The sequence below is a fragment of the Taudactylus pleione genome, unplaced genomic scaffold (assembly GCF_031769625.1).
Source record: "Taudactylus pleione unplaced genomic scaffold, aTauple2 ptg000454l, whole genome shotgun sequence".
NCBI lineage: Eukaryota > Metazoa > Chordata > Amphibia > Anura > Myobatrachidae > Taudactylus > Taudactylus pleione.
Genome location: NW_028284856.1, coordinates 13,707,677 through 13,722,736, shown reverse-complemented (window position 1 = coordinate 13,722,736; position 15,060 = coordinate 13,707,677). Strand labels below are relative to the sequence as shown.

Here is a 15,060-nt window from a genome sequence, read left to right as displayed (position 1 = left end):
ATCCTTTGGGCGCCGGGTACTCCTTTCAGCACAGGAGCGTCCCCGCCCTTAGTTGAACTGCTTTGGGACATCCCCAAGGTCAACCCTGTGGACCCCCTATGGACCCTGAAGTAGAAAACAAGAGATATGGTAAGAACTTACCTTTGTTATCTCTGCTTCTATGAAGTCCATAGGGTCCACAGGGCGCCCGCCCTGACGCACCTGGCTTCAAATGGGTTGTGTGGCTGGTCACCGGATTTCCGTCTCCCATTTCTGTGAGTATGGTTTCTTGTGTGTTCCAGTCTTCCTTCTCTCTGTTTAGTCTCCTCCTCCGGCCTTAACTGCTTACCAACTGAGGTGCCTGTGGCCGGGGGCGGGTATAGAGGAGGACGGACCCAAGTGCATCCTGGGAGCAGCAAAGCTTTAACTGCGTGGTGCCCGTGGATCCAGATCCAGCTATACCCCAAGGTCAACCCTGTGGACCCTATGGACTTCGTAGAAACAGAGATAACAAAGGTAAGTTCTTACCATATCTCTTGTTTTCCTTGCATCTGGGGGACACTGTAGACTGTGGGTTTAAAGAGGAGGCTGAGGAGTAGGTAATAAATAGTTAAAATAAAAAAGCTCCCAACTAATATCTTTGTTTTTCAGCTCCCATAGTTTATTTCTAGTTCTTGTTTCACTTCAGGGTGGCTGAGTCCCTTTCTGGCATCAGGCTTTTGGAGGATCGGGCATTATGACATCGTCGGCAGCCGACATCTGTCTCCCCGGCCGCAGCCCACTCCTGGTCCCAGCACCTCGGGAGCCGCTGTCTTTAAGTACGACCTCCACAGCTTACAAGGGGTAGCGCACCCCGTTAGTGTACCAGTGCCTGCCTTAGGCAATTTTATTAAAGGGTCAGCTCCTTAGTTTTAGTTTGTACATTAATCCCTTTTTTACAGTTGCCACAGCTTGTATTTAGGACGACTACCCCCAGAGGGATTATATTCCTGCTAATGTGATTAGCGTTAGTGTTTTTCTAGATGTCTCTCAGTTTTTGTTTACCAAAACAAAATTAAAAAAAAATTCCTAAAACTGTTTTGGGGCTGCACAAGTTGTGCATTATGCTTGCTCAAAATGCTCTTCAGAACTCCGGTTGTGGAAGTGTTGCTGGCCTGAGCGAAGTTTATGGCCCAGTTCATTGTGTATCTGACAAATGAGGTACAGAGGTAAGTTGCCGCTTCTGTTCTCACAGCCTCCACCCACTGCGATATCCCGTGCCTCGGTAGATCCTGAATTGGCCCAATAGATCGATAGACTTTATAAAGTCTGTTCCATATTACAATAATTTATGACATCCTCCACCCCTCTTGCCAAAAATACCAGGCTCCTCCTGGTGTCCATTTCCGCATAAGGAGGATTCGGAGAGCTCCTCTAGTGAGGAAGGGCAAGTTTCAGACAAAGGGCTGAATTCAATTAGAAGCGAAAAGTCCAGTTTGGCAAAAAGTTTTCACCGATTTGCGCTTTGCCTATTTTCTGCTTTTTGCCCTATTCAATTCCAGGTCGTTTCGCCTGCGTGAAAACTCCATAGGCAAAAACAGGCAAATAAGTTTCTTCACTCAGAGGCAGGCAAAATCAGGTGCAAAATCTCTCTTTTGGGGTACAAATGTGGGGTCTTGATTCAGAACCCTTTGGACACCTTCCCCCCCCCCAATGACTATTAAGGCAAAAAAAATCTTAAAACGCCCTAAAAACGACTTGTCATCTTTGGGGCGAAAATTTGTAAAAAGTGTTGGAAATGGGTAAAATGTAGTGGGCCTGGTATTTTGGGGAGCTATAAAGGTTGAGACAGTTGTTTTTAGGATTGCAGGAGGCTGCAACAAGTGTATTTTTTAGTTTTTAAATCTTCACTTAGAGACACAAAAATATACTAGTACCCATTTACATGTACCCCAAATTTAACTACAGTACTTTTTTTTCTCAAAAAACATTGCTTTCTATCATTTTTCCACACTTATGCACATATGCATATGACACCCTTTGACTCACTATAAGATCACTAAATACTTTTATTAGGGCTATTAATACTCTTTTATATTGATTCCCAGGGTCAGTTAGGCTTTTTAAGGAGTATAGAATGATTTCCCCAAATATACTGTCCACGTTTTCGCCTGCTTTTGAATTAAATAGTGCTAAAAAGCAGGGACGCGTATGGAGAAAACATTGCGTCCAGACAGGCAAATGAGGCAAAATCATTGCGCTTTTCACCAAACCAGACTTTTCCAATTGAATACTGGCCAAAGACTGGGTAGATCAATCTAGTTGGGAGGACAGTTGCCTGAACAGCCTGGGAGTCAGCGACTTGAATCTGGCTATCCACCAAACCTTACAGATAGCAGAGGATGAGCCCTGTGCCTCTGTGGTTCCTACTGATTTTTTTTTTATGAAAATAGAAAGCAATTTATTACGTTCCCTTGCTTCCTTTTCTCACTTTGCAGACATGTTAGGGGAAGTCTGGTTCAAGCCTGACAGACAATTTTTTAATTTTCTGCAGGGTTCGCAGATAGAATAGGATTGAAATGCCGGCGGCTGTTTAGCCGCTGGTTCAAGTCCCGACAGCGACATGTAAGTAACCTAACCCTCCCCACTCCCCCCCTTAACCTCACCCCAGAGGTGCCTAAACCTAACCCCCTCTCCCCGCATCCTAGCCCTAAGTCCCCCAGGTGGCACCTAACCCTAGCCCCCCTTCCCCTAGCCTAAACCTCCCAGGGGGTGTGCCTAAGTCCCCCGGTGTGCCCTTAAACCAAACCCCCCCCCGGCTAAGAGGCGAGGCACTCCGGACTTATCTCGTTCTGGACCATGTCGTCCTGGATTCCAGCGTTGGGATTATGAAAGGGTCGATATCTCAACGCCTATCATGAATCCCTAGCCGGCATTCTGGTTTGACCACAGATTTGACCTTTGAAGAACAGGTTGGATTTTTAAATTTCCAAAATCAGGATGGTTTTCTTTGGGCTTCTGTTTGACACATCCTGTTGGCGTGTCTTTTTTTCCCAGGGGACAGAATTCTTTCCTGCAATCTTTGGTGCGGTTTATTCTGTTTATGTGCTGGGTGTCCATCCTGCAGTGTATGTAGTTGCTGGGGAAGATTGCTTCCATTCCAGGGCTCTCCAGCATCATATCCTGTGGCATTGTGGGGAATCAGATCCTCTTTTGGACAGGCAGTTGTCACTTCCGGTCTGCCAGTCCTTGGTTTGGTGGCTTCACTCCCCTAATCTTTCCAGGGGTTATCAGTTCAATCTGGGATTGGACCCTGTTCATGACAGATGCCAGTCTCTTGGGCTGCGGTGCAGTTACCCTAGGGTTCCAGTTTCAGGGTGTCTGGTGCAAGGCTGCCCTTTCCATCAACATGCGTTCTGGAATGTCCTGATACTCATAGGTTTTTAAGGGAATATAGACATGCGCTTCAAAGAGTAATTTGCATGACCGCCTAGGTAGGGGGTACCCCTGAACGACCCCAAAAAGATACAGTAAAGCAATAAGGTGTTTTTACCTACATGCGTGGCGCTTTACTCAGCTAGAACCAAGAAATATAAGGTTCAGAGTATGTTCAAAGAACCTCACTTTTTGCAGTATATGTTTAAAACAGATTTATTTATGTATATAAACACATAAGATCAGAGACAGTATGTGATAAAATCAGAGACAATATAACATGATAAATATCATACTAAAAAATATACCATACAGTAAATAGCATATTAATGCACATTTAGGGGTTAATAATAATCCCACAAAGTGACAAGGTGCATATAAATTCATGGAGGAGGAATAATAACCCCCACATGAATGTCAGGTAAAAAGGATTGATCATACCAGTCTTGGAGTAATGGAGCCACAGGTGTTAGAAAAGAATACAGAGTGTCCGATACACCCTGTATTGGCTCAAGGTTTTTGCGTCCAGACTAGTGGGCTCATCTGAACAAAGGAAAGTTGGTTTCAGTATATAGGCACTGATGGATCACCACCTCATCACTGGTCTGGAATGTCCAGTCACAGGCTCAGCAGTTTCTGCAGGGCATGCCTTTCCATGTTCAGTCTGACAATGCCACAGTTGAGGCATATATCTACCGGCAGGGCAGAATCAGGAGTCACCAGGCCATGACAGAGACTGCTCGATTCATGTGGTGGTTGGAGAAGTTCATTCTGGTCATTTATGTCATCTTTATTATGGGGGTAGACCATTGGGAAGCCAAGTTACTGATCCAGCACAAGGTCCTCCTGGGCAAGTGGCCTTTGCATCAGGACATGTTCAACTTGATTGTACAGCAATGGGGTCTTCTGAACATCGACCTCATGGCATACAAACTGGACAAGAAGTTGCTGTATTATGGTGCGCAGTCCAGGGATCCTCAGGTGGGAATCGGTATGAATTACCGCCCGACGCAAATCCCGACAGCGGCTGGCCGATATGGCTGAAAATCCCGATCGTCCTAAGGTAAGTATTAACTAATCTATCCTCCCCCCCCTAACCCTCCTTAGGGATGCCTAACCCTAACCTTCCCCCCCAGTGCCTAACCCTAATCCCCCCTTCCCCACCGCCTAAACCTAAGTCCCCCGGGGGGTGCTTAACCCTTAGTCCCCCCCGGGGGGTGCCTAACTTCCCGAGGGGGTGCCTAACCCTAAGTCCCCCTTGAGAGCCCTAAACCTAACCCTCCCCCCCCGGGGCTGTCCGCAGCGGCATCCGGCATCACTTTGATCGGGATGCCGGGCGCCGGTCTCCCGGCATCGGTAAAATGACAGGCGTCTAGATTTAGACACCTGTCATTTAACCCTCGCCGGGATAAAGTAGTCGGGAAGCCGGCTGTCGGGATTAGGTCCCCCGGCTTCCCGACTGCATACCCCTCAGGTGGCCTTCAAGGAGGCTTTGAACACCAAGTGGTCATTTTGTCTGGGTTACCTGTTCCCACCCTTCTCTATGCTGCCGCAAGTGATCCGATGCCCACCAAGAGGGAGTAGGCCCATGCTCTCTTGGACCGGACTGGTCATGGAGGGCCTGGTATGCGGCTGCTCTTACTCTCCTGCTCAAACCGATGTGGCGGCTGCTGCTGTGGGACAATTTATTCAGTCAAGGGCCATTTCTGCATCCCAATTGCCGTGGCTGGCTTTGTTGTGGGCATGGCACTTGAAACCTAAGTATTTTCTGCGGCCAAGGAGTTCTGCCTGCCACATGTCCTTTCCTTTTTACAGGCAGGGTTTTCTCTGAGCCTCCCAATTTCTTCATTACAGGGTCAGGTTGCTGCCTTGGTTGTCCTGTTTCAGAAGTGCCTGGCCTCACTTCCAGACATTGAGAGGTTTATGCAAGCGGTATTGCATGTACAGCCGCCGTACGTTTCACCTATTCCACCTTGGGACCTCAATTTGGTCTTAGAGGTGCTTCAGCATGCTCATTTTGAGCTTCTGGAGTCAATTTATCTGTGGTAGCTTTCTTTGAAAGTGGCTTTTCTGTTGGCCATTACTTCTGCTCGGTGGCTTCTCTGAACTGGCAGCACTGTTAGATAGTTCTCCTTTGCTGCTCTTCCACTCTGACTAGGCAGTGCTCCATACGCAGCCATCTTTCCAACCTATGGTGGTTTCACGTGAATTAGGAGATTGTCCTTCTGATTCTGTTAGGCCTCTCCTCTTCTTAGATGTTGTACAGGCGTTGCGGGTTTATGTGGACCGACTGTGGCAGTTTGGAAGTCTCCCCTCTAAACCCATGATCTGCATTGTCCCCCAGATAGACTAAGAAGAATTGATTTTATGGTAAGTACAAAAAAATTTTTTAAAGGCAAATCAAATAGCTGCTTTAAATCTCAAGGCTACATTGCCGCAATCTCGCCGTTGTTTCCAACTTGCCGGTTATTACATTTGGTCCAGTGTGTTTTTATATTATGATATATATGATGATATTCATGCAGAAAAATATGTGGATTGCTTTCTTTTCCCCTACAAAAAGATCTTGTAATGTTTGGAGTAGGTACAAAACCACTTGGCTATGATAATAGTTATTAGCTCTTGTAGCACTTTTCTACTTGCTCCTAATAATTTGTGCTTTTTATAAACGATGGTCTATTTTTGTTACTTCTGTTAGATTACTATAATTTTCACCTATTAATACTATATCTCTATATTTGTAAAGGTTGTCACCATCGCTTTACGGTGCCCTAGTGGGCGAGTTTATAGAAGACGTTTTTACAAATCGTGCAGCTCTCAGGCAAGTTCATTTTAATCAATGAGTGTATGCAAGAATTATTAATATTATAAGGTTAGCCATTTATACAACTGTAAACTCATTATAACATTTACTAATTTAATAAACAAAAGTGTTAAGTGCTGATAATGTATGATTTTACAATGTACAGTATAGTCAGAACATAAACATTTTGGAGTAATGTATATAGAAATGTGATTGTATAGTATATTTTTCTATATGCATTTGAAATTATTTTATAAAGTGTAGACACTTTCTATTACTATTCTACACTTTCATTGTACATTTCAGCTAATGCTTTGTGTAATATAGTAATATTATTTTTGACACATATAAGTATTATTATACTAGCTGAAGTACCCGGCGTTGCCCGTGTTTAAATCTTCATGTTATTAAGTTTTATTGTGTGATGTCGTCCAAATCCATGCAGTGGAAGGTCTGACCGGGACCCCACCACTCCATTAGGCATCCAAGACCAATTGCCACCCCTCTGTGAAGTTTTCATCCAAATCCATTCAGTGAAAAGGCCCAGAATAGGGTCCTTGGGTCAAATTTCTGCCCAGCTTACACCAACTGGAGGTCCGACTGTGACCTCAACCCCCTAATATGTGTTCTGGGATCCAATGTTACCACTCTGAAGTTTTTGCCCAAATCTATCTTGTGGAAGGTTAGAACAGGCTCCCCGGGTCAAAGTTCTGCCCAGTGTACACCAACGGGAGGTCTGACCGGGATCCTAACCACCCTAAAACTGCCCAGGATCCAACTGGACCACTTTGCATTGGTTTCATCCCAATTGGTGCAGGGGTTTCCGAATGCATAACCGGACAGACAGACAGACAAACAAACAGACCAATTAATTTTAAATATAAGATTTATTATATTTGGTATGTAAGACGCGACAATGCTCTAGACAGTGTGGAAAATAGGACATACATGGTAGACAAAATGCAGAATTGAATATAAAGGGTAGGGCAAGCCCTGCTAATTAGAGCATTAACGTTCTAATTGAAAGAGAGCACAGTTGAAACAAGATGAGTGAGTGTGTTTGAGATTGGAGATCAGTTGTAAGGGGGCATTAATGTGGATTGTATCGTGGGAACAATGTAATCTTTAATAAAGAGATCGGCTTCAGAGAGTATTTCAAGATTTGAAGGTCATGTGAGAGTCTAATCTGGTGTGGTAGGGAGTTCCATAAGTGGGTGTCAGTACAAGAGAAGTCTTGTAGCCTGTCTTGACAGGTGGTTATGAGAGGCAAGGCAAAGGTCAAAATTCAATCTAAGATGGCAAGAGCATAATAAGAATATGAGGGGATGGTGTTGTTGAGGGCTTTGTATATAATGGTGAGTAATTTTAATTGGATTCTGGGTGGCACTTGGGAGCCAGTTGTATAGTGGTTTACAAAGTTGTGCAACAGTTGTGGAGCACTAAATAAGGAATCAGTTTTGTTGCTACATCTATATATTTAATAAAAGGAGGACAACTACTATGAGTGACATATTTCTATGATGCTGTTGTCTGAGCAGGGCAGATCATATACCAAATTAAAGGTCTTGGTTGCTGTGATTCAGATTTATGTGGCAAAACGTCCGTCCCGCATTTACAATGCATCACCATTGTGCTCTGTAAAATCCGATAGTTGGTGAACTCTCCCTGTGCACCTGCTAGATGACCTGGAACATGTGACCTGCTGGGTGCTCTGGAAACTGTCAGTTAGATCCCTTATAGGTCAACCAGTGCGCATGGGTGCATCTGCATGCAAAATGCTACATTACAGTGTCACAGCCTCTGACACTGTAACATAGCATTTTGCATGCAGACACACCCACAGTCACACAGAGAATATAGGCCTGCCGCATATCATTTTAATCAGAAGCTGCTTATGTGTCCTATGTGAAACGCTGTGCAACTAAGACGCATTTGAAGGGAAAAAGTTTAACGAAAATTTGCTCGGCGCTACTGAGTCAAACGGCGCTCACATGTTATGTGCAATTCACGGAGGATAGATGTATGTGGACAGATCTGTAGATACATGACACAAATGAATACTCCAGAACATGCTGTCAATGTCTAACTCCATTGAATTGTATTTAGTAGTCCGCATATACAACACATACTGATATAGTGACCAAGTTGTAATTACCAACACTTTGTGATGGTTAATCTAATGTAGGCACTATGTCTCACTATAGATATTCTTTGGACTCTTGCATCGAGAACAGTAGCAAATATTTGTAGTCAACGTTTTCTGAGATTCATCCCACTAAATAAATGGTCATTTTTGTATTTGTAAATAACACCTACTTTCTGACTAAACATATAATGCATTCATAAATGAAAACCACGATTTGAACCACTAAATGCAAACAGATTTTCCAAAATAATTAAGTTGTAAAATTATGCTCTCACAGTATTCTATATAATTAGCTGAATCTGCTCCTTTTGTAATTACTGCCAATGAGATGTCCATCAGTATCCGGCCAGAATGCCGACAGTCATAATGTTGAAAGGGACATAAGGTCGACAGGCAAAATGTTGACATTCACAAATGTCGACATGGTTAAAATATCAAAATGTTCATAATGTCAACATTTAACATGTCGGCACCAGAATGTCGGCTGTACATTTTTGTGTTATTTTTAGGGTTAGGTTTGCGGTTATGGCAAAAAAAAATGTCACATTCTGGTGTTGACATGTAAAATGTCTACATTTGTGAAAGACAACATTCAAAAACTGTAAAACTCCTGAATGCCGACTTTACATACTGCACCCGCAGGAGCAAATATCAATTATAGTACAAAAGAAATCCTTTTTAAACTGTAACCAATAAATTACATATTTGAAGTATGGTTCTAACAGAGCCTGCAAAAACAAAGACTGCCTCCCATAATAATGGTGCTGCTACCAATGCATTTAGCACTGCTCCAGTACTGTTGTAAATAGCACAGACTTTGCTGCCTTAGCATGCCTAAACCAGATTTTAGTTCTATTAAACACGCACATCTCAAATGACTTCTCTCCTGACTTGGCTTTGTTTTTGCAGGTATTGCTGGATTGGATGATGAAGATTGGATATCACTCAGTTCTTTATACAATTTCCACATCTGTTCCAAGATGCCAGCTAGAGTTGAACAAAGATTTAACACTGGAGAATATTGGCATCACAGCACACACAGTTTTAAATATTGAAGAAAAAGATCTTAAGGAGCAGTAGAAGTGGTGTATTATCTTCAGATAACACTAAGACCATTGTGTTCCTGTTCAGAGTACTTTTGAGACCACTGTGGCAACTTACATGTAATTGCAGACTCCAAAATAGGAATAGATTCCAATAAAATGCCCTCTCCAGACTGTGCATAACTGATGTCTGGCAATGGCATGGATCTATCCACTTGGCACTAGACCTAGATCATAAAATCTGTTTCTCAATCTGTATAGAAGAGATCTGTATAAGAAGGGCGCGGGAACATGATTAATGTAATTAAAAATATCAGTAACACATAAATGGAGAATCATTATGCATGTAGAAAGTTATGTTAACATCTTGCAAGAAGCAGACAAATGTATTGTAAAACTTAAAGATCCTGGTTATAAATAGTATAATGTGCTAAATTGAAGGCTCGTAAAGTAGAACATGAGGATTTCTTAAGGTCCTATAAGATTTATATTGGGAGTGGCTATATCAAGGTTATGGGACATGAAAAAGCATATGTCCAGGCTGACCTACAACGCTAGTTATCAGATTTTACATAAACATTGGGATTTTCTCAACTTGGTTAAAATATAAAATTGTGTATTTGGAGATTCTCCATGAATTCTATGTAAATGTTGTTTCCAGTATTTCCGATTAAGCAGCTTTCCTTACAAAGCCTAACATTTACACTTTCACTAATAATAGTAACAACAATTTTTTCCACTGCCAGGTTCCTCCATACCAGCAGTGTTTTTGTAATAGGAATGAGCAAGCTATAACAATCTGAAGATGACCTTAGTTTTTGGATCTTGATACACTATATAAAGACAGTTGCACATCTTGTCTTAAATGAATGCAGGAGATAATAAACAGCTTCATAAATAGTTATGATACTTTAAATTGTGACAAACATGCAAAAACTATTGTTTATGACGGAGATGGGCACTTTGATAAATAGGCCACGATATCTTTGATGTAGAAAACACTGATGATCACATCAAATTTTTCTACACTCAGTAGATGTGGCAACATCATGCATTGGGATAGTGATCCCCACCCCATGTGTCTAGTTAGTGACTAGGTGTCCAGAAAGACACCTGATCATTATTTAATCGTGTTCATTTACAGCTCACTAAAGTTCTTGGGCCATAGCTTAAGCTATTTATGTAAATTGACCATTGATTAGCATTTGATTGACTGTTTTACAAAGTTTATCTATGACAGTGAAAGAATGAGCATTATTTTCACTAAGAAATGTACTAAGAATGTACTAATGATCCATAGCTGAACAAGGATTAATCCATATGTCAAGACTGACATGGATATATTTTTTCTCTTTCTGAGATAGGACAAAAGTTGAGACTCCTGGAAGGTATATAATGTGACTCCTTGCCTTCCTGGTCTTCCCAAGCTGCCTTTGCAAAATACAAACCAAATCATAGAATGAAAATATTGGGTAGCTCTATAAATAAATGAAATGAGGAATGCACAATCAAGCTAAGATTAATTAACATTAAAACACAATAATAAAACCATGGGTATTTAGGATACCTCAATACCCATTGTTTTATTATTGTGTTTAAATGTTTCAACCTTTTCAGTGTTAAATGTTCTGGGTTACCTTTTTGAAACTTCCTGTTCCTTACAATTTGATGAGACTTCATAAATTAATAATTACTTTGGGGAAACCTCTTGTACTGTACATTTTCTTACCTATCTGTAATTATGTCAACCCCTTGAGTTGATTGCAGTTTCTCCTTGGATACATGGTATTTCGTCATCCAATTAATCTTTATACTCTTCTGAAGATTATTCTTTACTAACTTCATTTGGGATTTACGGCCTGATTCAGAGCCGGACACTATTTGTGCTCGCTCGTTCAGAAAATAGGGGTGGCTATTCAAATGAACCGTTCGCTCTTTGCGGTCTGTTCATGCCTCTATGTCTGAACGAGCGAACAAAACTTGCGGTCATTTTTTTTTTTAAATACGCCCCCTGGCCGCTCGCATCCTACGTCATGTCCGCTATTTATTAGATTAATCGAGTAAATCGACCAGGGTATGAACTGCTCGCTATTCTTGTGGCTGGTGTTTGCTACCACAATTTTGTGAGCAGTTCTGGCTATAAAATAACCCAGTGACGTGGTCAATGACACTGCTGTATTAATTATGCACACCCTTAAAACGCCCGTTTTGACCTTTAAGCACGCCTGCGTTCGGATCTCCACTCCCCGTTTTCAAGCACCTTCCCCTGTTACCACCCACATACGCCTCTTTCTGTCACTCAAAATAGCAGACATTCGCTATTTAGCGAACAAACAATTTTTGGCCGCACTGACTGGTTCGTGCATACGTATTACGATCCGTACGCATGTGCAGTTGGGCAAACATCGCTCGGAGCAAACGAGCAGGCCGCTTACGAGCGGCTCTGAATCAGGCCCTTAGTCCATATATATTGCTTCTTTATAACTATTAGGTAGATCCTTTCTACAAGCATGGAGACTGTAAAATAAATAAAACCTTACTACCTAAATTAAACTGACCCTAAAAACAGGCAACCCCTGGAATAGGAGCTTTCCTCAAATGTGTCTTTCATCTTTTTTGTGGATTCTGCTTCCATGCTACAGACCTACCAGCGATGTAGAGGGCCTGTGTCCCCTTATTCTCCTCATGCTTTGACTTTTCCTTATGACATCAGTCACATGGGGGTGCTACAGTTGTGTGCACATACATCTATCCTCCGCGCGCTACAAGTCGTGTTACACAACGCGTGAATGCCGTGTGACCCGGTAGCGCAGAGCATGCAACTTCTTCCCTTCAAATGCATCTTATTTGCCCAGCTATGTGAACAGGACACACAAGCAGCTTCTGTCAATTAAAATGATACGTGGCATGCCTATATTCTGTGTGTGACTGCGGGTGTATCTGCATGCAAAATGCTACGTTACACAGAATATAGGCATGCCGCATATTTTAATCAGCAGAAACTGCTTGTGTGTTCTATTTGCATTGCTGTGCGAATAAGACGCATTTTGAAGGGAAAAAGTTGCACGAAAAGACGCTTGGTGCTACTGAGTCACGCCACAGCATGGCGCAACTAGAAGGGCTGTTTAATGCACAAGGATACTAGATGTATGAGGACACATCTGTATGTGTTCCTGTGCCACAATGCATGTTTCTTCAAAACTATCACTACTACGTATGTAGCAGAGAACTGTGCCTTTGAGCAGTCCAGAAGAAAGCAACACTGGAGCCTTTCAAGACCTGTAAATAAATTCTGTTCAAGACTTTTTCTGTTTAACTTCTGCCTTGTTCAGCTTAAAACAGGTAAAAAAGACAGGAAGGTAAGAAGGAGGAGTTACGTGATATAACTGCCGGAGGTGTCCACTTTTTCCTTCTCTATCTCAGCTAGACATGGATCAACTCGGAGGTCCCCAAACTCTGCCATTACAGTCCATGTTCTAAGGAAATCCATTCTTGAGCACAGGTGACTTAATTAGTACCCCAGTCAATTTGATTTAACTATCTGGACTCAAGCATGGATATCCTTAAAACCTGGACAGTAATGGTGGAGTTTGGGAAACTCTGGATTAACACACATGTAAGTGCTGCCATGGAAAATAAATAAATTATTAAGGAATATATCAGGAATATTGGAGAAAGAAGTCTGATAATCCGCACAGGACTGAGACCGATTGTCTATACTAAATTAACAAAAAGCAATAGTAAAAAAATGTCCTATCACATACAAATGTGTGTTAATTACTTCTGTTGATGATGCACCCCTGAACACAGAACAATATTGGGGTGTTGTACAAAGGGATATAAACTATTTGTGGAGGCACTTTTAATGAAAACATTTTTGAAATGTTATTTTGAATAGTATGAATATTAAAACTTACCTTTTATTAATAGTTTAAAAAAAATGAGCAGTGAATTCACTTAATATTTACGAGTCAGAATGAGACATGAATTAGAAATCTATAAAATGTGTATTATAAATATAGTACAGCTTATGTCATCTGTGAGACATCACTCTACAAATTTCCAGCATTAATATGGAGAATTGAAATGTCCTCCACAGATGCCACAGGACAAGAGATTATAATATGTGCAGCTGTAATTGCTGTCATATAAGGCGTAACAATAATTCTAGTTCCAACACGTTGGCTGCAATACAAACAAATGAACGTAGAGAAAACTCTCACATAAATTAAGTATTGAAGGAATGTCAGGAAACCAAAAGCATTTTATTTTGCACAAAGACACTAAAGCATTTACACAGAAACGTGGAAGTGTCATTACCCTAATAAAAATAAAATGTGTCCTCCAAGAAATTTAAATCCAATTCCTATCGAATATACAGACAATAAATGTCAGAGATCTACTTCTAAGGTGCATAACATGATGGATCACCTGTCCATGAGTTCAGATCTTTCCTTGAAAGTTCTTTTCTTCTAAACTTTCTAAAGGAGGGTAGATTTGTCTATGCTTAGGGCATATGTATCTGGAACAGAAAGTGCAGTGAGATCCCTTAGGACTTGGCTGGCTTAGAATGTTTCTCTAGAAATGAGCAGATTGCAGAAGGCTGCTTTTTAGCATATTTAAGTGTTTTACAATAGTATTCTGACTGCTAGAAATTATTTGAACAGATTGCACAGTATAGTTAAAATAATACTTGCCAACCTTTAGGAGCCATCCAGGTTGGCACTGGGGGGAGGGCTTGGTGGAGGTGGACGGGTCTGGGGGCTGAGGGAGGCAAGGCTTGACTGAGGAGGCGGTTCCGGGGGTGATGATGATGCAACTGCATCATCGGAGCCCAGCCCCACCACTATGCAATGCCAAGATTAACAGAATTGAGGAGCGAGGGACAGAGCCACTAAGATGCGATTCAACGTGAATTGCGTCATCGACCGCCTGTGTCGCCCACTTCACTGGGGAATTGGGCAGACAGGGCCGGGTGGCCCCAGCCCCGACCGACTTGTCCACCTTTCCGGGTGGCCAAGAGCACCACTCAATTTTCAGGAGCCTCCCGGCCATTCCTGAAGGGTAGGCAATTATGGTTAAAATCCTACATAAATCACATTAGTCTTGTTAGGCAGCAATGTTAACTACTGTGCCACACTGCTGCCCTATACACACAACATTATATCATTATTGTAACAGTGATTGTAAGATGTGTTTAATACATTTTAAGGTTTTCTTTGTTTTGTAACAACAGTTTGAAAATTATTACAACAAATATCTGTTTTTGGTGTATTGACAATATTAATATAAAGTTACAAACACATTCTTGGGATGCATTATATGAGGTTACCTGTTCCTATGGAACTCTCTGGTGAAGCTAAATAGTATCAAACAATAAAAAGTAGAGCAAATAAAATTCATGCATTAAAGATATTAAAGCAATATAAACACTGTTGGCCATTTGTGTACTTAGTGATTTCATAAAGTGATCAACTTTCTTTAAAAAAATGACAGTTATGGTAAAACTTACTTTTGTTAACTCTCTTTCTTCGAAGTCCACAGGGATACCATGGGGTGTAGGTGGCGGATAAGGACCGGACACTAAACAGTTAAGCTTTCAACTGCCAGGGTGCAACAGTCCCTCCCCTGAGCCTGAGGCAAATCAGTTTGTTAACAAGCCCAAGGCAGGAGGA

The 15,060-nt window shown here is 41.8% G+C and overlaps 1 protein-coding gene across 1 annotated transcript in view; it reads left to right on the top strand.

Moving 5' to 3' along the window:
• The window catches only part of UBXN8 (UBX domain protein 8), a 48,702-nt gene extending 33,890 nt beyond the window's left edge, over positions 1 to 14,812 (top strand). The window contains exons 7-8 of the mRNA XM_088448397.1: positions 6,140 to 6,214; positions 9,252 to 14,812. Coding sequence (XP_088304523.1) covers positions 6,140 to 6,214; positions 9,252 to 9,422 — 246 coding nt within the window. The 3' untranslated portion in view covers positions 9,423 to 14,812. The remainder of the gene's footprint in view (positions 1 to 6,139; positions 6,215 to 9,251) is intronic.
• The last annotated feature ends 248 nt before the right edge of the window (positions 14,813 to 15,060 follow it).